The sequence below is a fragment of the Carassius auratus genome, chromosome 4, assembly GCF_003368295.1.
Source record: "Carassius auratus strain Wakin chromosome 4, ASM336829v1, whole genome shotgun sequence".
In the NCBI taxonomy this organism is placed as follows: Eukaryota; Metazoa; Chordata; class Actinopteri; order Cypriniformes; family Cyprinidae; genus Carassius; species Carassius auratus.
In genome coordinates, this window is record NC_039246.1 from 10,097,937 (window position 1) to 10,124,892 (window position 26,956).

Genomic DNA, 26,956 nt, shown 5'->3' on the forward strand with positions numbered 1-26,956 from the left:
AAGGAACTTATATACAATTATTTGAATATATCTGGAATCTGAAGGTGCAAAAAAATCTAAATATTGAGAAAATCGCCTTTCAAGTTGTCCAAATAAAGTTCTTAGCAATGCATATTAATAATCAAAAATTTATTTTGGTATATTCACAGTAGGAAATTTACAAAATATAGTTACTAAATTCTTGGCATAAAAGAAAAATCAATAATTTGACCCATAAGATGTATTGTTGGCTATTTCTACAAATATATGCGTGTGATTTATGACTGGTTTTGTAGTCCAGACACAATTGTTTAATGCATTGTGTAATTTAAGATGAAGTGCCTTGACAACTGTAAAACACACTTTTTATTTATTTATTCATATTAGAAATCATGGCCATCCCCATCCAATCTGACAGAGATGAAGCTTCCAGTGTATCAGACCCCTGTCGTTTGCACACAGCAGCAAACTGACTTCAAAAACAGAAAACAACTATAAACTCAACCTTAATACTTAGGTGAAAGTACAACAGCTAAACTGAGACAGCAGTGAATTTCTTTTATGCAAAAATTTGTGTAGTGCATGCAAAAAACAAAAAAAACACAACAACATTAAAACAATTAAATAAAACATCTCCAAAGAAAAAGGTGATCTTTCTGATTAAATACAATTGACACATTATGATTTTTTTACCTGTAAATAAACTCAAAGAATGTGAGTTGTGTTGAATTTGTGTCAAATGTTTAAGGTTGGAGACTGAAAACCTTCATACTAGCATGATTACCAACACAGAGACATGAGTGGAGCAGATGAAAGATAATGAAAGATTATCTGCTAATCATACTTTTGCCCCATAGTCTAATTTACCAGGATGAATTATCCATTGGTCCAAGTCTAGTTTGGTGCCTATGAGTGTCAATCTTTCCTAAACAGAAAATGAACACATTATGGACGAAGCATAAAAATAAGCATTATATACAAGCACATCAATCACATTCTGCTGAAATAATACAAGGAAAAGTGATGGAAATGTTTAAAAGTAGTAATACAATGTATGCTCAGTTTTATCAGGTAGAAACAACTTTGAGTTTTCTTTTCATAACATCATTTTTAAAAATCAAATACATGTAAATCATGTAAAATGTCACAGAAATCCACTGTTCAGAATCTGTGAACCTTGAATCCAAGGTTCATTAACATAAGCAACTTTACATCGCTTGACAGCATTTTAGAGTAGTTCAGTTTCAGAAATATTTTTTTTTTGTCATCATTTCTCACCCCAAACTTGTTTCAAACCTATATGAGTTTCTGTTCAGATCCCAATCTTTTTCAAAATATCTTCTTTTGTGTTCAACAGAAGAAAGAAACTCATATAGGTTTGGAATAAGTGGGGGTTGAGTAAATGATGACAGAATTTTAATTCTGAAAGTGATCTACTCATTAAAGGCATCATAAGGCACACGCCTAATGCAAAGGCAGTGAAATCAATGCCTTATTTTGGCCAGCTTCACATTTAGAGAATGCAGTCCCAACATGCATTGCAGTTGGAAAAACATTTCAAGATGGCGAGCAAAATCTTAATTCTTTTTTAAGTCAATACTGAAAATAATAGGACCAAATCTTTTATAAATCATAAATGTGCTATTTTAACTTATATTTGTTAGATATTTTAAATAGTTTATTAGGAAACTATTTGGGTGCTGAAGAAAAGTTAAGGCACATAGAGACATCACAGATTGTACATTGACATTCCATTTACAGATTTTCCCTTTCCCATCCACAGAGACACACAAAACCTGAAAACATTTCCACTATTTCTAGCACATACTTGACATTCAACTACTTTATTACACCATATACACCCAGGCACCAAATGAAACCATTGTCGTTTGATAGTCTTTATGTCAATCTCTGCTTTCTCTTCATTCTGGCCGGTCACAGTCTACGGTAATGAGAGCAGCAGGTTTCCTTCTCCAGACGGTTCATCTGATGCCATTACAAGTGTGTGTCTTCTTCATCAGGTATGTCCTCTTTCAGCAGGTTGTCTATGGGGACGATCCAGCTGTCGTTGAAATCCCTGTTCATTGTCAGTTTTTTCTCTTGCATCTCCGGCTGGACCTCCATCACCTCCAGCGTAGGATTGTCATGATAACCGTTTTCCACTGTCTGGAGCTCTTCTGTCAGGTGTTGCTGCTGAGGGGAAGTACAAATTGGGATGTCAAACCGCATTGGAATTCAGAACGTAACTTTTAACTTTGAATTGAATTAATTAGAAAATTCATAATTCGTAGATAAATCTATTGAAAGTAGGCCTCAATGTGAGTCTGATTCATCTTTGTGTTTGGAATTGAGCATTACCTGGTTCTTCCTGTAGGATCTGCGATGATAAGTGCAGTATGCAGCAAAGCAGCACAGAATGAGCACCAAAGCGCCACAAGAAGCCAAGATGGCGATTAACGTGTCTGGTATTGTGTCCTTGTTAAAATCCTCTTTATGAGTATTATTGTCTGGAGCTTCACTGACTTGTTTGTAGTTTTCTGGCGGTATCACTTGGTCAGCTGTAAATAGAAAAGGAAGTGAATTACTATAAATTTTTTGTACTTATGTTATTAAAGATAACCGAACGTAATATAGCAAGCACTGAATCCAGTGGTTTCTCTAGAAGGGATTTAATCTGTTTGGAAGCCATAACATTTCCCTCACCATCTATTATTACTGTTGCAGTTAATTGATTGTCTTGAATTGTCACGTTGATAATGCAATTTCCTTTCATCGTCTGAAGCAGCATCTTACAGGTTTGACCCAGGACGTGATTCTGTGTGAACAAAATAAATATTAGAATGGTAGCACTTCTTGTTCAGCTGCATGTTTTGCTAATTTTAAAGAGAAAAACGATAGATTTTGTGAGGTCATTCACGGTTCGTACTGTTGTTCATCAAGAAATGTTTTCTAGCTCCATTTAATATATTTTTCAGTATGGAAGCCTGTTTCTGCCATGGAATAAAAAAATTAATAAAAAGGTAACTGCAAGTCAGAATTGTGAGGGGGGGGGAAGTATATACGATTTTTGACTTTTTCTCAGAATTCTCAGTTTTGTATTCACTTGGAGTTCTGAATTTAATCTCATTTCTTTATTTTTTTTCTTTATTTTTTTTTATTGTGTGGTGAAAACAGGCTTCCTTACTTTTGTGATTGATTTTACTAATATTTAACAGTGCATTTACTGTTGTACCAGAGTTTATAGAGTTATTGATATTGACTTGTATATGTAAATGAGCTCTCTGTGACCAGGACTGGAGTTATTGTAAGTGTTATTGTCATTTATGGACTCACCTCATTGCTTTTGCTTAGATTAAAGGAATACTGCAGAAGAGATAATCAACAGTATCATTAACAATATCTGGATCAAGAATATAAACAATATATAAAGAAAAACCCTAAATGTTGGTATTTTACTTGAATGATTTCTAGGGGAGTGTTAGTTGTAATATCTTCATCCCCTTGCGGGTCTGATCTGATCGAGGCTGTAGCTGTTTGTGGTGTCGTTGTCCCAAGACTTTGAGTAGCAGTAGATTTAGAGCTTGGTGCTGTTGTGATTGGTAATTCAGCTGAAAAGTAACATGAAAAGGAGACACTTTTTAATAGTTCAAACTAAATTTACAGTCTCTCATCCTTTGCTCACCCCTTTTGTCATTCTGAACTCATTTGTATTGCTTCTGCTGAACACACCAGATTTTATGTTGAGGACTCAAAGCTCTTTCCCCTACAACAAATACTAGTGACCATGAGTTAACAAGTTAAAAAAAATAAATAATAATAATCACACGAGTAACCTATTTGTGTGAAATTAAATTTAAATTGTTATTAACTGAAAGTCTTACCCTACACTCTAGTGTGTACACATTTATGTTGGATATTTATTAGTGATGGCTGGTTTTTGTGTTTTGTAACTTTGTTTTGTATTATGTTATCACACTCAATATAAAGGTACGGTGTCAATATTCTTCAAAAGTGCTGCTTTTGTGTTCAGTGGAAGAAAGCAAGTCATATGAGTTCAATAACCACAGAATTTTCTTCTCTTTCCATCAATAAATATTCAAGCATTGTTGTGTTGTGTTGAGCAGTCATAAAGTTTATACTAAAGTGATTCCTGCGACTTACAGGTTTTGGTAACAGCAGATGTGGCTCTCTGTGTAGACATGAGTTGGGTGGTGCCATCTCCTTTAGGAAAAGTGGTTGCATGTTTATTTAAGTCGGTGGTACTTTGTTTGGGATCGGTTGTGGTGAGAGTTGTAGGTGAATTTGGAGGAGTGATGGTTGTAGTAGTGGGGGTAGTGCCTTCATTGGATGTCATGGGTTGAATTGTTGTGACTTGGGTTGTGACTTGACTAGTTTGTGAGGGTGTGTTAGTGGTTATGTCTTGATTAGCCTCTGCTGAAGATGGTCCAGTCTGATCTGGTGAAGTGGCTGGTTGGCTAGTGGTTGGCGCTTGTGTAGTGGACTCTGATGAAGTACTGGACTCTGATGGAGTAGGAGATTTACTGGGCTCCAATATGGTGGGTGTAGTAGCAGGTGTAGTGTCACGTAGAGCAGACTCTGATGAGGCAGAAGAAGTGGTGGGTTTAGTGGAATTCAATGAGGTGAAAGGAGGGGTGGATTCAGTGGAATCTGCTGCAGTGGTAACCACTGAGGTGGGTGAAATGGAACTGTTTGGGGCTGTAGTTGAATTATCATTAGCATTGCACTGCATGCCTTGCAGGAGGGTGCCTATGAAGAACAAACAAAACAGACAAGAAAGAGTGTAAGAATATACTGCTTTGCAGACTCAAAATTTCAAATTGATTCTGTGCAATTGCTGTAACGCAGCATTTGAAGTAAACAGTAGCAGTGCTGGTGAAAATTCTTTCATGCATGCTAAAAAAATGCTTCTTAACTTGTATGATATTGTTGCAACAGTTGTTTGAATGGGACAGTTTCTAGTGATGTAATCGTCCAGCTCAGTTCAATTTAACCTGTTTAAATAGAATCTGTGCAATCAACTCTTCAACTCTAGCAATCCTAAGTAGTAGTAACTAAGCAACAGCCTCTGGATATATATACGCTATAACAGAGTACCGGCACCTCTCACTGGAAATGTGTAGGTGTGTTATGTGTAAGCCAGGTTAAAGAGACTGGTCTTTAATCAAAATTTAAACTGACAGTGTGGGTCTGCCTCCTGAACAGTGTTAGGTAGATTATTCCAGAGTTTGGGTGCTAAATAAGAAAAGAGTTTTGAGAGCACAGCTGATGTGGAGGACTATAATACAATAAGAGAGCTCATTCAAGTTCTGAGGTGCTAAACCATTCAGGGCTTTATACTTAATTGGCAGGATTTTAAAATCTATACAGTGTTTAACAGCGAGCCAGTGCAGTGTTGAAAGAACCAAGCTAGTATGGTCATACTTCCTGGTTCTAGTAAGAAAACTAGCTGCTGCATTTTGGACCAGCTGGAGTTTGTTTATTAAGCATAAAGAACCACTACCCAATAAAGCATTACAAGAATCTAACCTTGAGGTCATGAACATTTCTGAACATTGACATTGAGCGCAACTTGGACATATTTTTGTACATCTTTGGTATTTTGTGTGTTTCTTTCGCAGGAAAGATTGCTATCAAAGAGTACACCTAGGTTTCTAACTGAGGAAAATAATTTAATTGACAGTGAATTGACATGGTATACAGCCAAGTATGGTGACCCATACTCAAAGTTTGTGATTTCACAGTGTGTGTTTGTTCACTGGTGTGTGTGTGCACTTTGGATGGGTTCACTCATACTCATACTCAGAGTTCGTGCTCTGTATTTAACCCATACAAAGTACTATACACATGAACGCAATATACTTATTTTTTTGTGAATGGTTATGAATGAGAACTCCGGTTAGTAAGAGTGTATCCAGTTGGATTGTGTATACAATACTTAAGATGGAACACTGTTTGTTGTTTTGTTTATCATTTTTTATTTTTTATTTTAAGAGAGATGGGAGCGAGAAACAAAATAGAAAAAGGCAATAGATGCAAATGCTAACGCTGTCTTAGAATAAAAGTGAAAAATTAAATGAATCAGATTGGTTTGGTTCGATAATATCAGAAATATGATGGGAATGAAGTTATATTTTATCACTTTAAACAACAGAGAGTGATAGTAGGATAGAGATTCTACAGAAAAGTGAAGCTACACAGAGCTACAAAATCACAAACCACTCAGCAGCACGGCAGACAGGAACCAGTCTACATCCAGGTGCTATAATAGCTCATTATCTTGATGTAATGGTGGGAGTTTATCTCTGTTTGTAGTGAGCTGGACAGGACACTCCATACAGTAACTTAGGAAGTAACACACCTACTCTTATGGGTGGAACCACAGATGCCAAAACAATGGTTTCTAAATCTGCTTCATAGTCTCTTGAGGCTTAAAACAATAGCCTTTCTCTCTAGTTCTTAAGTATATATTTAGTAATCATCAGATTTTTAGCTGCTGTTCCAGTATTTATCAGAGTTACAATTGTTTTAATATTATTTTACAGTTTAATATTATATCCTGTGCAGAAAAATAAAGACAAACTAAATGTAAAGTGACATTACTTTTAAAACATCATTGGCTCATTCTAGACACCACAGCAACTGTTTATATCAATCAAGACTTTTTGAACTGAAGATGAACATCGAGCCGAGCCAGATATGGAACGAAAGAATGACTCATTCACGAGTCAAGAACCGGTTGCATCGGGTTTCAGATAACCAGTAGTGATGGGAAGTTCGGTTCTTTTCTGCGAACCGGCTCTTTCGGACAGTTCGATTCAATAAACCGGTTGAAAAAACGGTTTACCAGTTCTTTTGTGCTTGACGTAATGACGTCATTGGCAATTATTGGCCTTCATCCAAGCCGGTTTATCCGCGCTCATAACATTAGCACAGAATCAGTTCAGAATCAATCACCAAAAGAATCAGTTCGGTTCAGATGCTCTGTGTGTTGGTCTGCTTCACGCTGAATCACACATGCACAGTATCATCAGCTCCTCAGTTCTCGAATCAGACGCATCCGACAGAAACGGTTCTTGACTCAAGAACGAGTCAATCTTTCATTCGTTATCTGGCTCGGCTCAGTGTTTATCTTCAGTTCTCTCTTCACAGCAGTTCAGTCAGTGTAGTGATTTGTTCGCGAACCGGACATCACTACACTGCAGTGTTGTGAACGCGCTCACAACAGACCCGGAAGAGAAGACAATGTTGAATAAAGTTATAGTTTTTGTTATTTTGGACCAAAATGTATTTTCGATGCTTCAACAAATTCTAACTGACCCTCTGATGTCACATGGACTACTTTGATGGTGTTTTAATTACCTTTCTGGACATGGACAGTATACTGTGCATACATTTTCAGTGGAGGGACAGAAAGCTCTTGGACTAAATCTAAAATATCTTAAACTGTTTTCCGAAGATCTTACGGGTTTGGAACGACATTAATGACATAATTTTCATTTTTGGGTGAACTAACCCTTTAAGAAGCAATTTAATTACCATTAAACCTAGACATTTCACCTGTGTAGAAACATTGTACTCATGGGTAACCCCTCACAGAGGCATATGATACACTCTTATATCTGTCCTACAGACTCCCACACTCTCACTGAGATTCTGGATGTACTGTGTCAGTAATCTCAGATAACAAGATTTTAAAATGTTTTTAAAATAATTATATTATGCTCACCATGGCTAACAGATGTAATTTTGTGAAAGATTATTAGTTTAAAATAACTGTTTTCTATTTTAATATATTTTAAAATGTAATTTATTCCTGTGATTGGAAAGTTGAATTTTCAGCATCATTTTCAGCATCATTACACCAGAATTCAGGGGTCAAATGATCCTTCAGAAATCATTGTAAAATGCTAAATTCGTGCTCTGTTATTAATAACGGTTCTTACTATTACTGATAATTAAGTTTTTACTGCTTAATATTTTTTGTCATTAATTGACATTTTTAGTTACATTTTGAAATAAATTGAGCATTATTACAATGTAACAAATTATTATTACAATTTTAATGAACAGAAAACTTATTTTGTAAACTTTAATAACATTTCAAATAATACTCTTATTTCAGCTTCTTTTTTAATTAAATAAGAATAATAGACTTCTTTCAAATTAAGTTTGTATTCATCCAGCTTTGTCTAAAAATAACAATCTGTCATTTGAAGTTTTGTTGCCAGGAGTGTTTGTTTTAAGGCCATTAAAGTTGTAAAATTGTTCCTTAATTGCAGTTTGGGGATTAATAAAGTTGTATCACATTGTATTGTACTAATTTCTTTGAATAGGACGTGCACACCCTCAGTCTCCCACCCCCTCCCCAGCTGTGTGCAGGTCCTCTTTGGGCCCTTAGCATGCCCCCTCTCCCCCTGATAGTGTCCTATTCAGGGGTAACTGAACAGGCCCACCGGCCCAATGGGAGGGGGGCAGGGAAGATGGGGATTGGGGGCTCCTTTATGGAGCTAAGTCACAACTAACCCCTTCTATTGAGGTGAGGAGAGACTGTGAATATAAATTTATGTGCCTGACTTAAACGCATTCCTCATGACACACTTCATCAGATGCCATTAAAGTGTACCAGTAGAACTGTATGAAGATTTTTAAGGACTAAGTACTGAAGTGCCACATTTTTTTTCCCGCATTTAAGAGTTTTTGAATAATTGAAAACACTGTATTTATGAGCTACATTTGAGCTCATCTGCTGGAGGAATATATATATATATATATATATATATATATATATATATATATATATATATATATATATATATATATATATATATATATATATATATATATATATATATATTTTAGCTAAGAAACACTAGCTGCTACTGCTGCAAAGTATCCGTGATGAAGTGAAGGATTCATGGGTAGAGACTAGAGAGGGGAGGCCAGGTTAGAGGTTGGATTAGAGAAGGGAGTTGAAGATCGTGGCAGTGCCAGTTACAGACGTTATACATAATAAGCAGATGAGAAAAGTAGGGGAGAATGACGGAGGGGCCATCTTTGCAATCTCAAGATACAGAGACTAGTCTCTCCTGCCCTTTGCCTTAGACATCTCCCTTATAAATTTTAGATGTTCTCATGTTAAAGGGGGATATGTGTTTTCTGTTTTCCTTTTCTTTAGTGGATTATGTAGCTATTTGTGCATGTTTATGATCTGCAAAATTACAAAGCTCAAAGCCTCCCACAAAAGGATTTATTCTTTCTAAAAGAGAAGACTGATCCAGACCCTTGCTCAAACGCCTCGTTCAGACACACCCCCACATGTCTTCGTCACGCTGTGGAAATATTTTCGTAATGCTGCCCAGTTTGTTTCTGTGCGAAAGCAAAAGCACTTTATTTGGCCTTCTTAAAGTAGATGCAATGAGGAATCCAGATGTTCGAATTTGTTTAACACATTTTAGGAACGACGCCCTGGGTCAGATGGCCAATCAGAACAGACTGTTCTTGTCGGAAGGAGGGGCTTTGTAGAAAACTAAGTGTTGGAGAGAGGCAGGGCAGGAAATACAATAATGTACAGTATTTGAAAAAGAATGTGTTTTTTGAACATTAAAGCATAATAACAAATACACAAAATTATAATCTTTAAAATAGCATCATATGACCCCTTTAAGCATTTTTTAGACAAAAAATATATATATATAAAGTATTTATGTCATTAAATACACCGTATTTCAATTTTATTCAACTATTTATTTTTCATTTTTATTTTTGTGGTATAAAATGATTCATTCCATGATAATCATATGTATATATATATATATATATTTTTTTTTTTTTTTTTTTTTTTTTAGATCACCAGCTTCTAGATCATAGCTGTATTGCACTCGAAACTGGCTATTTTAAATTAGACCTTTGCTATACCCCACCCAAATTTCCAGGGCAGAAAGGAAACACCTCAACACAGGACAGAAAACCAAGCATACCAAGGCTTTTCTTTGGGTCTTTAAAACACTACGCCCCCTCTGGTTTCCAATCTACTCTTGTGTCATATAAATCAGTGTTTAATTCCTTGAGTAATCTCTATTATCAGGAAAAAGTTGGATCATTTAGCTGAGAGATGTAGTAAGACATAGATAGAGAGAAAAAGAGAGAGAGAGAGCAAGAGGAACATAGCAGAGGAAAGAGGAAATAAGTGCCACACCTTCCCTGGGAACAGGGATGTTGACTGAATACTTTCCTACCCATTGTTCTGCACTTTCCCAAGCCTTGTGTAAGACAGCTGTCAGGCCGCATCAAGACCAGAGCACTGCCAGAGGATACTTTGTTGCAGTCAGTGTATTTTGACTGATTTAAATGTTGAGGCTTTCTTGACAGTAGAGGATGGAGGAAACCTTCAAAACTCTGAGGTGAACAACATGGATAAAGGCCTAAATTTTTATCAGTGCATAGGGTGACCATATGTCATCTTTTCCCCGGATATGTCCTCTTTTAGGACCTAAAAAAATGTCTCCGGACCCGGATTTCTTAATCACTCAAAATGTCAGGGATTTGGCTGTTTTCTTAATCTTGCTCCCACTGAATCTCTGACCATTGCCGCCTGCTCCCGCAACATGTGTTTCGCTCCTTCGATTTTCTTGTCCACTCCTTTAAACATTCTAATATTGTATATAATTGCGCTGTTTTTGAACATTTCTGGCGGAGAATATCAAGTTTTTTTTTTTTTTGCATTTCACTTACCAAATGTTGTATCCATGGGCCTTTTTGATACTGTCAGTTTAAGTGCCCACCAGTGATGCAGTGTTGCCAGATATTGCTATTAAAACAAACAAACCGTGCAAACTGTCTAAACTGAATTATACATGTCATGCAGACATTCATATGAGGAGTTTAAAAGCAATTAGTAATTTAGAGGACAAATTTTATTTTTGAGTAGTATTTAAATCTCTTTTGAATGAGCTTTCTTGTTGTTCACTTTCAATTTCGTGATCACAAGCACTAAAGGGAGCACATCTTACAAGATCAGATATTTGTCAATGAGCTCAGGATCTGTTGATAAGCAAATACTCCAGCATGGTCTTGCCAGTCATCTCTCCTTATTCTCGATCAGAGATCAATCAAATCTGACTCGTGCAGCTCTTGTTGGATATAGGGGTGCCAAGTTCCCTCATAATTGGGCTACTTTTAAACTGTTGCCATGGGCTGATTTTTGCAAGTGGGTTAAAAGTTTTAAATATTGCATAAATTACATTTGCACAACCTGCACAACTCAATCCAAGAAGCTGAGTCCTTAATCATTTTCAAGAAACAACTGAAAACACACCTCTTTTATCTTCTTTTTACCCTCTTTTACCCTTACTCTTTAAAAAAAAATACCCTCTAAATTCGCACTCTCTAACTACTTGTTTTATTTAACACTATAGCATTCTCTATTATTGCTACTTATTCTATTTATTATAAATAATAACCTTCCAACACAAGCATTATCTGTTCTTTTTCTGTTCTATTTACTTGTTTTATTTGTATTTAAAAATGACCCTCTAACATTAGCATTCCCTATTCTTTTTGTATTCTATCTTCTTGTTTTCTTTTTATTTGTTATAAAAACAAAACAAACAAACACACACACACACACACACACACACAAAAATTGCTATGTATACTTTTAGGCGAAATCCCAGCCCTCCCACACCCCCATACCCCGGCCTCTTTTTGGAAAACTAGAATATGGTCACTCTATCTTATGTTCAGAAAAGCTGAGATTACAACATCCTCATTTTTGCACTACAAGAAAGTGATTTCAAACAATTAATCAGACCTTTTAGAAAAGGCTGACTGAGACAGAGCAGAGTCAAAAGTGCTTATGGTGCTTTTTACAAGGTTGGCCAAACAAAACATGAGCGCTTTTCTAATGACTGTCAGGCTGATGTCTGGAGAGGCAGGTGCACCGCACGGATAATTAAAGAATAACAGTCCTCCCTCACATCCCTCTCTTGAGTCTAAGACGCACTTCATCTCTAATAGTGTCACTGTTTGTAATTTCAGCAAAGCAGCTGACAGAAATGTCGAGTGGCACAGATGTTGCACTTCCCAGAGCTCTTTGCAGGATTTGTTTACACACACACACACACACACACACACACACACGGTCAGGTGCTGTTACATTAATATCCATAACTGTCAGCAAAATGTGAGTTGTTCTATGATAACCTTGAGTTATAAACATAATGCTGCACAGATTAGCTGGTGTGAATTAATATGAATATGAATATTAAATATGAATTTATATTAGAATGTTTACCAATATAACGGGTTGATCAAAAAGAGTCAGAAAATGGCAGAAAAAAGGAACATAAAAATATGTTCTAAGAAAGTTTTGCAAATCTTCCCATTAAGTTGTTATTTATTTTATTATTATTATTATGTTTTAAAAACATAATAAAAAATCAAATATTATGGGAATGTTACTTTTGAATGTTCTCTGAATGTTTTGAAACAAGTAGTAACATTTAAAATATTATTAATAATGATATGTCCAACTAAAAAGTTTCTGAAATAAAACGCTCCTTGAACAATAATTATTAATATTACTGGAAGAATGTTTTTTTCATAACTTTGAGAGAACTTTGTCAGAACATTATCTCCAAAGTTCTGAAAACGTTCCTCATTATCTGAGAAGTGTTAGACATTTGATCTTGTTTGAAAAACACTAAACCGTCATAAACATTACAAACAGATGTTTCTCCATCCCTCCAAAACAGAAAATCTATTTCACAAACATGTAGCCTACATGTCTGTCGTTTTAAAATGTTTATAGTGTAAGGCTATATAATGAGTTTGTATCGGGGAAAATTTTAACACAATTCTTTAACACCCCCAATTTTCAAAGCCGGGCTAATCACACCTAACGGTTTAAATCATTATCGTCGGGAATTATGCGAGAACGCTGCAAGAATTGTTCTGAAATCACAAATAATTTATTTTCAAACGATGTATTTGAATCATCAACCTGAGCAAAGTTAGCAATTTTTCCTGAAGCCCCTAGTTATTAATTATGATAAATGTTTTATTAACATATAAGCAGCATGTTAACGCATATGAACATAAACTCACCTAACACAATGAGTGTCCACGAGATTGCCATTTTCATTCAGTCAGTTTGATGCTCGCTGCTCCTTCAGTGACTTCAGGAAAAGTTTTGCAAGAAAACGTGGAGACGCCGATCGGTCCCGCTTTTCGTCTCGAGTTTGTATCTGCACTTTTTTTTGCAGCTGGTATTTCTTTTAATCTTAAAGCCAAGAGGAGTGCTTTTGTTTGCGCTGCTTCTTCTCTGAGTCTCTACCCCACCCTGAGGGTCCGGGGATTTGGGGGGCAGAGTTTTGCTGGGTTTCCTTGGCTGCGCGGATTGGATTGTGATGTATTGAATGCGGGGAGTCGTCTGGAGTGACGTACTGTGCGCGGATCTCACAGGTCTGATGCAGCACCAGAGTGGCCAGACACAGGACTAGCCCATCAATACTACTGTCTATATCTAACATCATGCGCGTCACTGTATTAAATCCTGAGCTTTTCTGTGTTTCTTAATATTTAAAGGTGTGCCCTATATATTAGCTAATATTAATAATAACAACAATAATAATGTTTATAAAAGTGTCGTTTATAATACTTATGATAAAATAAATTATACTATTATTATAGTAAAATAATAATATGACAATATATATTTTTTATATTATATTAATAATATAATTTTTATAATAATATAGTTATTGAATAAATGTAATATGATACTTAAGAGGTAATAATATGACAAAATATTTTTGTTCATGGGCTGGATCTTTTAGTTTTGTGGACTTGTGTTTTAGTTCCTGTTTTCCTTATTTGGGCATGTTTCCTGCTGTGCCTGTTATGATGTTTATTTGATTCAACCTGTGTTCCCTTGTTTCCTTGTTGCTTAAGCCCTGTGTTTTTTAGTTTCAAGCGTCCGTTGTTATATTTCTTCAAGTCCTCCTGCGTTAGAGCTGTAATCGGGCCTTAAAAGTTAGGCCCGACAGGACCCGAGCCCGACAGGTTTCGGCCCGAGCCCGACAAGTACATTTTGATTGACAGCTTTTTTAAAGCCCGAACCCGTTTACAGCCCGACATTATTCAAATGTGCGCAAGCACACAGCTCTTTTGCCTTTTGCCAACAGTGAGCAATTTATTCATGTTTTAACATAATTTACTCATAACTAACGTAGACTAGACCACTTGGAAGTTGGAATAAAGAAATAAAATAAGTCCTGTGTCACATCGTAACATCTCAGCATTCTAGACATAGGCTCATTTAACCTATAAACAGACCAACGCACCAATAAAAACTAGTAATTAAAAAAAAATTCAATTAAGATAAATTTTAAATTAAGATGGGTATTTGGCAATAACGAAATTAAGATAAAGGCTCCGCCGGATTTGCTTTATTTAATAAAAGAATAATGCCAACAGCGTAAATACTCTGTCAACATTATGCATTTAAGACTCAATGAATATTTAGTTATCATTTGAAAAACCTTTACTCACAGAGATTAGTCTAGGTATAGTTTTTGTGGAGGAAAATGATTGAATCCACTGTAGATGTCTTCAGCGCGTTCCTGCGCTCACTGATGGTGCGTCATTATTCACTCATTATTCTCATTATAAGCATGGTCAAAACTTTTCCACACCTCAGAGTTTGCTTTAGTTGCTGGTGCAACCAAAACGTAATCACCAGAGGCAAGCCTCCGTTACACCTGCTCAGCATTCATTTTCGCATCTTTCTCGCGCTAATCGAAACACATCACATGACAGCTCGTTTACCTCGCAAACCGGAGCGCAAGCCCGAGCCCGGCCCAAGCCCGCGTAAGATGATAGAAATTAAGCCCGAACCCGACCGAACCCGTCGGGTTCGGGCAAAGATCTTCAGCTCTATCCTGCGTTCTAGAGCTATTCTGTTTTATTTTTACATCATTAAAGTCTGTTGGTTTTGAGCTACTTCCACGTCTCCTCGCTCCCTTGGGCCCTGTGAGATTATGACAGGATCCATGAAGACCATATTTGGTCAGGAAACTAATGGGTTAATTAGTCTGAGAAAGCTATGTGTAATCGCAGCTGGTGTGGAGTTTGTTGTGTGTGAAGGCCAGATCTGACACTGCCAGCACAACACCAGTGTCACCGCCAATAACCATGACAACCAGACTTCAAAAGCTCCTGTTTTAGTGCGGGAAAATCATGTTTACTTTTAAGTGCCATAAAAGACAATACCTCCATTCAATTTTAGTTTCATGAGCTGTGACCTTTTGTGACCTCCACTCATGGGCATCTACTTATGCTCCATTAATTATAGCATTAGCTCAGTGTGGGCCCAGAGAAGGCCCTCTGTTGTAACCAGTCAATATGAAACAGAGCAGAGACAAAACTCCTGTCATGTCATGTGTGATTGTTATGAATTGTAGAGGGGAAATGTTTTGGGTGCTGCACAAAGGGAGATAAACACATGGGTGTTGGTCGTATTTCCGGGGCGTTTCTCTCAGTCCTGAAATAGTTGCTATGATAGCCTGTTTGCCCTCTTAATGCTCTAAACATGAAATGTTTGGAGACCGAATCCATTGTTATGTGGAGAAACAAATTTGTTTAGATTGTCTTGCAAGAGCTTCTATTCTTTATTTTACACTTTAGTTGAGTCGAGCCGTGTGTTGTCAAGTGTAAATGCTCCATGATTCTCACAATTGTGTCGTAATGCCAGCAGCTGGGCAGAATAATGTAGTATATTGCTATTGGACTTGGACTTGAAGAATAAATTAAAATTCCTTTGTGGATACGCACTGTAGGTGTCTGACAAATTGTGTAGAATTTACCTCTGGTCCCGATCGCCTTGCACATGTCATTTTAATGTTAATGTTAATGTTTTTTTGTTTGTTTGTTTGTTTTTTTGCAACAGATAAATACAAATTTCTATAACTCATCTTTTATTTTTTTTTAGGGTTTTTTTTCAATGGGAAATTAATTCACATACGAGGTCAAACATTCTAAAAACTCGAACTAATAGCCTGGAAGTATACAATAGGTCTGAAGAGACTCTGAAATCATGACAAATTTAGATTTTGTTATTGCATATAATAATTCATTCTCAGAAAGCAGATACGGCATTTATTGCAAGATTAGTTAAACATTCCAAATGCACCTGCAGACTATTTTTCCAGGCATGTTTTTTTTTTTATCAGTGAAGATTTCTTTAAATAGTGTAAAAATTAGTGGTGGGCCGTTATCGGCGTTAATGTGCTGCGTTAACGTGAGACTCTTATCGGGCGATAAAAAAAAAAATATCGCCGTTTATCTATTCTCAAAGTTGGGTTGGGAGCTGGGTCTATACTAAGCAAGCTATGATGACTTTCACCTTGATATTTTATATAACTGACTCGCTGAGGACAGCCTAAAAAGATGCTCAGGACAGATGACGGGCCTCTGCTGCGCATCGTCACAAAAGCTTATCTTTTTCACGTGTTGTTAAGCCTTACCACTTGTCAATTTAAACATTAAAGCATCCAAACACAAGACACGGAAAAGCTGAAAAGAGTAGCTGGTTACTCGCGTGCTGTGTTCGGTGCGCACGAGAGAGAGAGACGCGTATCACGGACAGCGACACTGAACCGAGCTCTCTTCTGCGGAGTTCTCCTCGAAGTCCCTCCTGCACATGAACGAACAAATACAAATCGAGGTTTGAACAAACAAAACGATGTGAAAGAGCCCAATTCAGTACTCGCGGTGAACGCGTCCTGTGTGAAACGCTTTTGCTGCACCACATATGTAACACACACGGACTGCATATGCACTGCAGACCGATTATTATTATATAAGCATTTTCAAGTGTTTTGATCAAAACACTTAAACATCGAATTTGCTTATTTTTGCTCTAGTGCCGACAAATACATACGAAATATGTCAAAATATCCACCTTAGAAATTATGCTTTTACAGTTTTTACAGTTTTAACAGTCAAACCAAAAATTATTCAGACACCAGATATATTTTTAATATATATATAGCAAAACTGTAATAATGTGACAAATGTTGAAGGTGTCTGAATAAATGAAGGTTTGATTGTATATTTCATTTTTACATTGAAGACTATCCAGTGCTTTTTTACATTTAATTATTTAGTTTCTTTATCTTGAAACCTACAAACTTGAAAAAAAACTTTAACATTGTGCAAATAGCACAAATAAATAAAAATAAACGAACATACAAATTAAACAATTTCAAACAGGGCCCACTGGTACTATCTTCACTGGGTCCCCGCTGACCCCAGCTACGGCCCTGCTCACGCCTGTTTCACACATACTCCGTCTGCAGTGTGTATGCAGTCCGTGTGCGTTATGTATGTGGTGGAGCACGGACTCGATGTGCTTTTGACTTAACAGTGTCTTGCAGGCCTAAGCCATTGTTGCCCTACACTCAAATGGAAAAAAATACATTAAAAAAAAAAAAAATCCTGTTAGGTAAACCCCAGCATTTTTAGTTTTTTAGTTTTTGACCATTTTACAGTGATTTTACCATTCAACATTTATGGTTTAGTTAAATTTCAGGTCGTTTGGGCTGGAAAAGTTGACTTCACACAAGAAAATGGTTTCAAATCTCCACTCACACACCCATGCAGCTCTGTCTTGTAACGTAACACATTTGTAAAACTAGAGAACTATGTTGGGCCAGATTTTCGAGGGTGCCCTTCTGACACTCTTCGCAGGGCGGCGAGTGACGGATCGCATGTTAAACAGCTCGGGGGTCGCAGGGCTGGAGGCCGGCGCTCTCACGTCTGGCTTCACGCCTCCCATCCATCGTTTGCTCAGTGGCGCGAGGGTTTGTCACAGGGAGAGCGCGCGCTCACTCTGCCTCATTAAAGAGCCACAATGGTAAGAGCATTCCAAGAATGCGGCGCTCATTCACTCTTGCTCTTTAGATGCGCTGAGACGCCGTGCCAAGCTCTGACAGGGCAGGGCCAAGCCTCCACCATGATGAATGCCATTGAGATTTATGGAACACGTTCCTTAGATATGTGGAAAGTGTTAGTGAGTACTGTACATGTCCAGCGCTCCAGTTATCTGAGATCTTTTTGTGACTCAAAACGCAAGCAGCTTCAAATGTTTGAATATTACTAAATAAATCTTCCTGAAATAAAGACAAGTTTTGTATATAGTTCAAGTAATATATATATAATTTATTTATTTATTTTTATTTTATTTTATTTAAATTCTCCAGAAAATCACAAATGTTTCCTTACTTCAAAGAATTAAGCTACCAGAAATGATTTACATGTTCTTCTCTTCCAGACTTCAGCATGTCATACTCCCTCATGGGAAAGTCTTTAGCAGTTTTCCTGGAGTGAAGATACATGGTCTGTTAGTGAATATAGTTATGGTGTAATGATAAATGGAAAGATTGAGCAATGCTCTGAGACACAGGTGGTCAGTGTGTGTGTGTGTGTGTATACATCAAAACTCAAAGCTTAAAATGGCAAAACAGGCAACATGACGCAAGAATGCAGCAGATTCCAAAACATGGTTGACATGTCAGAGATTCTGCACGGTGTCTCTTTGATGATCAAAATAGCATTTGCATAATCTTGCCTGTATTGTTTGAACTCTCTCTTTTACTGTGAGATAAATGTATGCATGTGTGTGTGAGTAGCCATGAAAGTGTGTGATTTAGGAGTTGACAGGACACAGAACACTCTGCATCTCCTTATCAGCCGCCTGGTACCAACCAGAGTCAATCCCGAGAGGAAAAACAGCACTTTGTGTGTGTGTGAGAATGTGTTTGAACGGAGAACTCCTCCAGTGTTATGATCTAGTATATTTTCTCATCTGTTGCTGACAGTACCACTCCCCACAAATCTTGTTTATTTCTACCTCTTTTTCAATTTTTCAAAGCACTCATTTATGTTTGAAGTGTTTAAAACGTCTTCATTTCAAGCTGACAGGCAGTTATAGTATTATAATATGTAAAGAAAGGTCTTTCAGATCCTCTGTGTCTTCTGCTGGAAAAGCAGCCATTCAAAACTGTAAGATATTTGTTGCATATAACTCTGTGTGTATGTGTATAAAATACTTGATTTGGTACTTTAATACTTGATTTAATTGATTAATTTAAATACTATTCCAATTCCCTCATTCAAAGGCACTAATATTGGCACCCTTGGTACTCCCAAGTACCTTCAGTGATGTGATATATATATATAGTCACACTCCAATTCCTCCATACCTGTAGCTTTGAGCCTATAGACTAAAAACCCCAATTAAATATTAATGTCTATGAGAACATAAGCATCTTATGTGCCATTGTTTGACAAACAAAAGATTATTGATGGAATGTTGCAAAAAGTGACATTTAAATTGTGATGCATCTTCAGATGAGTGACAAGACCAAGATCTAGGCTGGGCATTTACCATGAACAGTGGAACAAGCTCTTAACCTCTACAAGCAAACAATCAGTGCATTGGTGTTTAGATATGACCTTTGACCTGTAGAAGAGTCATCTATCTGCCTCTGGTCTGATAACTCGGAGCTGTAGATAATCTCAGAATGCTACTGTAGAGCTGATGGAGCCAGGACAGGAGATCCACACCAGCCGTCAGGCACATGCACACTATTCATCAAAGGGGGCTCGAGCACCGTTGTCCTGACATTTTATCCTACTGGTCAGATTTTCCTACCAGCATTTTTCGTTGTCGAATACTACCCACTGTTTTAATGGGAGGTAGCAAAATCTGACAGGGTAGGACAAATCGACAGAACACTGGCCCTTTTTCTTCCTCGAGAGAAAGTACCCTTTTTTTCTATGGAATTTTGTATATTTTTTATTTTTGTGTATGTTTCTGTTTGCACACAGCTTTCCCTATCAAATAGATAAAAATGTCGGGTCAGGTCGAGGTGGATAATTCTTAATAATTTGTACGACCTGATTCATACGATTTTATACAATTTGTCTAAACCCCAGTGTTGGTTAGGTTTAGGGGCAGGGTTAGGTGTAGGTCATTCGTACAAATTCATACGAATTAGCCACCTTGTAAAATATGTACGAATTGCCGTGAGATCGGGTTGGTTTAAATGATTGAGTTCAGTCGCAATGACTCACTTATTGAGAGTGACTTGCTGCCACTTACTGACAGTATTAAAGTATCCTTAAAAAAATCTGATATCAGTATTTAATGTTTTACAGTTTAAAATATCAAAACATTATTAATGCATGTGTAACTGCAGAGTGAACAGACTGTAAATGCATCTAAATTCCCCTCTAATGCAGCTTCTGTGCTTTCTCTGCATTCCAAAGACTGATTTTGTCATTTGCTTAATTTGTCATTTGCTTGATAACAGCCCAAATGACTTATTATTCTAATTCACTGATTTGATTTAAAAATCAAACTGAAAAGATGATGCACACTTTTAGAAAAAAATGGCTTTATAAAGGTAAAACTGCCCATAGAAGGTAAAACATAAATTTTAACTTTTTGGAAATTAATTTCTATCACTGCTGTGAACTGATCTCCACACAGAATATGAAGAATTTAAAAAACTTTAGGAGTCAGCTGTCCATGGCAGCCCTTAAGATGTCAACACACTCAACAACATAACGCCTAAGTATCATTATAGATAAAATCCCAGAAAATATTGATCTTTTTTTGTAAATATCACACACCCCTAATATATTTAACGTTTTGTTTAGAAAAAATATATGAGAAGTGCCCTTTTTCCACTTGAGCCCCTGTCCCTAAAAATGTCTGTGCACATCCCGGCCAGCTGTCCTTATTTGGCTCCATCGTTGGGTCGGGTTGCCTTTGATGGCCCCCATCCTGGGGATGACTGAAAAGGAGGATGCAGTTGGTCTTTGTTGTTATAAGCAGGTCTCTGACTTTAAGGCATCGATGTGACCTGACAGCAGTGTTTCACATACATTCAAGACTTCAAGTGTAGACTAACAGGATGAGGTAAAGAGATGGATGAAGCGGAAGTTATTTTTTTTGTAGGGGTGGGGGGTCTTCAGACTTCCATTAGTCAGATCCAGAAGCGTTGTGGTTATTCACAGAGTGGGAGTGGCACAGGAAGCTGCCAGTGGGAGCGTCCCCGGAAACAGTTGCTGCGTGATCCCTGATTTTTTCTATAGGAGGAAATGATGAGTGTAGGCGAGGGCCTTCCAGAGGCCACTTCCAGTCTGGTGCTTTGAGGTAATTCACATAGTCAAGGAGAAACTCATATTATAAATCCATGAGAAGAATGAACTCGTCCACACTGCTCAGAGAAATGTTCTGTCAGATACTTAATTTTTCTGCTATAATGAGTTGAACTCAGTTACATCTTTTCAATGACGTCGCTAAAAATTACTTTGATTCTTTTTATAGATTTGATTCAATGAATGTAAATCACACAATGGCAGTAAGATTGTTAAAGCATTTACTTGAATTATGTATGAACGGAAAAAATCAATGTTGAGCTGTCAAGTTGTTTAAATTTTCATTTCTGAAATGGGAATATTTTTTCTTTCAACTATAGAAATATATACAATACCATACCTTTTGAGGTCATTATGATTTTTAAGAAATGTATACTTTCATTAAAATGCATGAAAAGTGATCAAATAAATGCCACCTTAGTGAACTGGACATTTTAGTAAGATGCATCCATATGACAGTTAATGATTCTGAAAAAAAAAAACTGTTTATGATATAATAGTTATTAATGTATTTTAGAAATATGGAAGAAAAAATTATAGACAGGTGTGGCTTCATGTTTCCCCTGGGACAACATTATAGAGAGGAAGGGAGGGTGATGGAGGGATGACAGAGGAATTGTGGGAATGATTGGGTAAGCAGCTATTTATATAGTACCATTAGCTTCCTGAACTATTGTTAGGAAGTTCACTCTAAAGCACTGCTGGTAAGAAAAGTATAAAAAGGACTTCAAATCACACACAATCAGATTTAAGCCACATAGACCCTGGCATGGGAATAACTTCCTGTCCTTTCCCTTCATCTCATGGGACGCATGTTTTACACATTCCCCCTCTGGGAAATCTCTTTCTGTCCCCCAGTCAGTCTCTCTCTCAGAGTATCAGGAAGCTCTGATTAGTTTCCCCTATAATCTGTGTAGAATGCCGTATCTAGTGATATCTTGTTGTTTTTTAGGGGACCCTTTGACTCTTTCTATCTGAAGCAGCACATCCCCCAAAGACGTCTCTCTCACTATGCCCTGACCCTGGATCTATGTGTGGAATTCTCTCTTCATTTATCTGTGTGGGCTTCATCTTCTCTCATACCCTTTTATTTTTTTCACATTCCTGATCCTGGTGCTGTTGCTTTCTAAATTACGTTAGTACTACAACCCTCGACTGGCACACAGCTGAGCAAATCTCTTTATGGAATATCTAACCCAAAAATGAAAATCATGCCATTCCAAACTTGTATGTTTTTTTTTCTTCATACATGGAACACAACAGGGGATGTAAATAAAAGGGACTGAATGGATGGAGGAGTTCCTGGTTTGGAAGTGAAAGTGAACCAGCAGATCATTAGAAATAGACCTACTCTATAGAATTCTGGGACAGACAATGACAAATTTAATTGTCAAAGTTATCAGATGAAATGTCACAACCTCTTTTGATAAGTTGAATGTTTCAGCACAACTCTTTATAACATCAAATAACTGCAACTTAATATTTTTGGACACTACTAATTGTTGATGTTTACTTGGATATGTGTTTACTTATGGTAGCAAATACTCAAATACACATTGTCAAATTAAAAGGCTGTTTTGTGATGTCATAACCAGCACTGCCCTCACCACTTTTTTTTTTTTTTTTTTTTTTTAGAACAAAAGATCTAATAATAAATGACTGAATGAAGATAAAGCAGGAGAAATGCATTGTGTGAAAGAACACTTTCAGGCGAGTCGTGTGACACTCGTTTCCTGCACTTTATCGCATTGATCGTCGGTTTTATTTGTCGATGGAATATGTGTTGTTTAGTGACATTAAAATATTTTCACCGAGCTGTCATCTGCAGAAGCTGTGTTTAAAAAATAAACCCGTCTGCAGGTCTTGTTTGAACAAGTGTCAAACTGACCGTAAAGCCGCTTACTCCGCCTAGTGGCGGGGATGGAAATTGGATTCCAGTTTCTAGTTTAGTAGTGAAGTGACATTCAGCCAAGTATGGTGACGCATACTCAGAATTTGTGCTCTGCATTTAACCCATCCGAAATGCACACACAAAGAGCAGTGAACACAAACACACACTGTGAGCACACACCCGGAGCAGTGGGCAGCCATTTATGCTGCGGCGCCCGGGGAGCAGTTGGGGGTTCGATGCCTTGCTCAAGGGCACCTAAGTCGTGGTATTGAAGGTGGAGAGAGAACTGTTCATGCACTACCCCCACCCACAATTCCGTCCGGCCCGAGACTAGAACTCACAACCCTTCGATTGGGAGTCCAACCCTCTAACCATTAGGCCACGACTTCTTTAGTAGAAGACGAGCGAGGAAGTGTGGTACTGAACTCGAAAATAGTGGCTTCTTATTAATATTTATAATAAGCAGATGTAGGAGATCAGATTCACCAGCGCCCTGTTAAAGCATCTTTGGAAATATAAGAATGTGGCTGATTGTTTTCTGCAATACAAATGGCTGTTGCAGGCTAAATGAAACATGTTTTTTTTATTTTTTTTTATCGAAGCACAATCTGAGTGCCATCTTTCAAACATTAAATTTGATCATAAGAGACATACTATGTTGGCAGTTTTAATTAATGCTGTTGTAACGGATGGTTCATTAAACATGCAAACAACTCTTATCAGATTCATTAAATGAACCATTTTAGCTCTCATCTGATGCGGCAAGAAAACAAAACCGGATGATTTTCTTCCTTTGTCTGGATTTATCTATTTAACAGATGTTAATTTGTCTTTAGTTATTTAAAATGTGTGTCGTGTTTGTTCACAGTTAATTATTTAATATTATCTCGGTGTTTGAGATTCAAGCAGCATGTAAAGTTTTTTTAAATGGTTAAAGTATGCATCCAAATGAACATTGACAATCTAGAAACTAATGACGACTAAACTTATAAATTGTGTCTAATATCGGCTTTTTACTGATTAATATAAAAGGTAGATGTCTGAGATCAGATCAGTGTAGCTCCCTCTTGAGGACAGTAAGTGTATCTGCATTAATAAATGAAAAGAGTGTGCTTGAGCATGTTTGAGTCACCGGGGACACTTTTTTTTTTTTTTTTTTTTTTTTTGCGTTTGGTGTTTTCATTCTACGCATTACATTTTAGGCCAGCAGGTGGCGACAGACGACGGTCTTTATGAACGAGTCATTTGAGCCGATTTGTTTGAAACGATACCAGTGAGACATTCAGATCGGCCAACCAAACATTAACTTCAGTTTGCTGAAGGATTGGGCAATACATTTTAAATGAATATTATTTTGGTGGAGATTGTTCTTATGGTATTTTATAGAAATATAGCATTTTGACATGAAACAATCAATAAATCAATAAAGAATATACCTTTATTGGTAAATGGAAAATATTGCAGAAATGCTTTTTGGCCATGTAGACAAGTTACGTAAGTTGTAAAGAGTTAATAAATCATCCAGAAGTGTGCAATGTCCAAAACTGACTACACAGATAAAATGACTAATCCAGGGAAATTCATAAACAAGACAAAACATGGAGCAAGATAACCTAGGATTATGTTTGGCAGCTGGTTAAACTGCAAAAATAATAAATGAATGAGTAATAAGTAATTTTTCCTATTCAGTCTGTGACCCCCCTCCCCCCAGATTTTTATAAAAAATTATACATAAAAATATATGTTTAATATTTGTTAGTTTTTAATAACAATTCAAATGGCATAATTTAATATTATATTACTATTATTATATTTATTAGTAGTAGTATTACAAATAAAAATAAAAGAATGTATACTGCACACAATAATAATAAGAAGGGATTAAATACAAGGTTTTATTGCTTTTATTAAAAACAATAAATTAATATATACATATTTGTATATTATTCATAATATTTAAATTAGTTATTAATAATAAAAATAAAGAATACATAAATGTATAGTGCACAAAATAAATAATTATTAATATTGCATTATTATTGTAAGTTATTATTAAATACAAAAAGTTGTATAGCTTTAATTAAAAAGAATAAGCTAATATAAATATTAATATAATAATATTAATATACAAATAATAATAATTTAATAAAAGAAAGAAAAAAAAAAGTGTACTGCACAACATAAATAAATAAATAAAATAAATGATTGAATGGGGAAATTTGTAAGTATGAATATTCTAATAGAACAGAATGTTCTTAAATGAATGGTTCAGAGTACCTTGGCATGTTTGTAAATGTCCACGCAGGTGTCTGTTGTAATGTTCTTGGAGCAGATGATTTCACAGTGTCTTTGGAGAGCTTCAAGTTGGAAGAACTTGGCTGCAGACAGGAGCTTTGAAGCAGAGGAACCCAGAATGAGCCAAACTCATCGAGCTTTCAGGTTCATCAAAAGCAAGAGCAATCACTTAATTCAATTTAAAATAATATTATATGAATATAATCTTATTTTTTAAGGATGATAATGATTCTGTAGCCCAAAATGATTGTAAATTACCAGATGCAACACATTTCAAATTTTAAGTTTGTAACCTTTGAACACTTGTAGAAATGTAAATTATGTAAATTATATTTACCTCAAGCACTTTGACAGCTTGAGCTGATATAACACTAATTACCTTAATTGTTGTATTGATTACAACAAATATACACGTGCATCTCAAAAAAATTATAATATAATGGAAAAGGTCTTTATTTTTTGTTATATAATAAAAAATGCTAACTTATATTCGAGATTCATTGAACACAAACTGTGTTTTAATTCTGATGGTTACAACTTGCAGCTTAGGAAAGTTAAAAATTCACTATCGCAAAAAAAAGAATATTCCATTTTGAGGTTTAATTATGAATATAAATACTTGGTTTCTCTTGGGCTAGTTTAGAACATGCAACCACAATTATGGGAAAGACTATTGACTTGACCGTTGTCAAGAAGACAATCATCAACACCCTCCACAAAAAGGGTAAGCCACAGAAGGTCAATGCTGAAAGAGCTGGTTGTTCACAGAGTGCTATATCAAAATATACAAGTAGAAAGTTGTCTGGAAGGGAAAAGTGTGGTAGGTAAAGATGCACAAGCAACAGGAATGACCACAGCCTTCGGAAGATTGTCAGAAAAAACAAATTCCAGTACTTGGGGAGCTTCACAAGGAGTGGACTGAAGCCGGAGTCAGCACATCAAGAGTCAACATACTCAGACGTCTTCAGGAAAAGAGGTACAGCCGACACATTCCTAGAACCAAGCCAATCCTGAACCAAAAAAAATGTCAGAAGCATTTCACCTGGGGTAAGAAGAAAGCCATCTTTTCAGATGAAAGTAAATTTAGCATTTCATTTGGAAATCAAGGTCTGGAGTTTGGAGGAAGACTGGAGAGGCACTGAAGCCAAAGTTTCTGAAGTCAGCGATGATTTGGGTGCCTTGACGGCTGCTGGTGCTGGGCAATTGTGTTTTATCAAGTCCAAAGCTTGATAAGCACCTGACCTGACCTAACAGAGAATCTATGGAGTATTGTGAAGAGGAAGATAAATAAGATCTGATAAATAATACAGAGGAGCTGAAGGCCGATGTCAAATCAACCTGGGCTTCAATAACGCCTCAGCAGTGCCACTGAGTTCAAAACTCTTGAAATATTTAAGTTTGTGAGCAATGAATCAATGAAAGCAATGAAAGAAAGTGGAAAAACATTTTTTTAGATGCACCTGTAAATACCTACAGAATGCCCTGTCTCTTACTGTGGACCACACCAACCCCGATGAGTCAAAAGAGGTCAGGACCAACCAA

At 36.6% G+C, this 26,956-nt stretch overlaps 1 protein-coding gene across 2 annotated transcripts; it reads right to left on the bottom strand.

Moving 5' to 3' along the window:
* Positions 1–327: 327 nt before the first annotated feature.
* On the bottom strand, positions 328–13,454 carry LOC113067960 (podocalyxin-like). 2 transcript variants are annotated; one of them, XM_026240477.1, is made up of 7 exons: positions 13,105–13,454; positions 4,141–4,746; positions 3,436–3,587; positions 3,313–3,342; positions 2,683–2,794; positions 2,338–2,537; positions 328–2,169 (listed from the first exon to the last, which is right to left on the bottom strand). In XM_026240477.1, the coding sequence occupies exons 1-7, from the start codon at positions 13,139–13,141 to the stop codon at positions 1,975–1,977; spliced, it is 1,332 nt and encodes a 443-aa protein (XP_026096262.1). In that variant the 5' UTR covers positions 13,142–13,454; the 3' UTR covers positions 328–1,974. The 2 variants fall into 2 exon arrangements, with proteins under 2 accessions (XP_026096262.1, XP_026096254.1); XM_026240469.1 differs by having other exon boundaries at positions 328–2,172; positions 13,105–13,449.
* Positions 13,455–26,956: the final 13,502 nt, after the last annotated feature.

Bases quoted from the DNA above. Each gene is read 5' to 3' on its own strand.
- LOC113067960 (XM_026240469.1), bottom strand. From the start codon at position 13,141: ATGAAAATGGCAATCTCGTGGACACTCATTGTGTTAG. The intron at 3,588-4,140 runs GTAAGTCGCAGG...GTTACTTTTCAG, and splicing joins ATCTGCTGTTACCAAAACCT to CTGAATTACCAATCACAACA. The intron at 2,173-2,337 runs GTAATGCTCAAT...ACTTCCCCTCAG, and splicing joins GATCCTACAGGAAGAACCAG to CAGCAACACCTGACAGAAGA.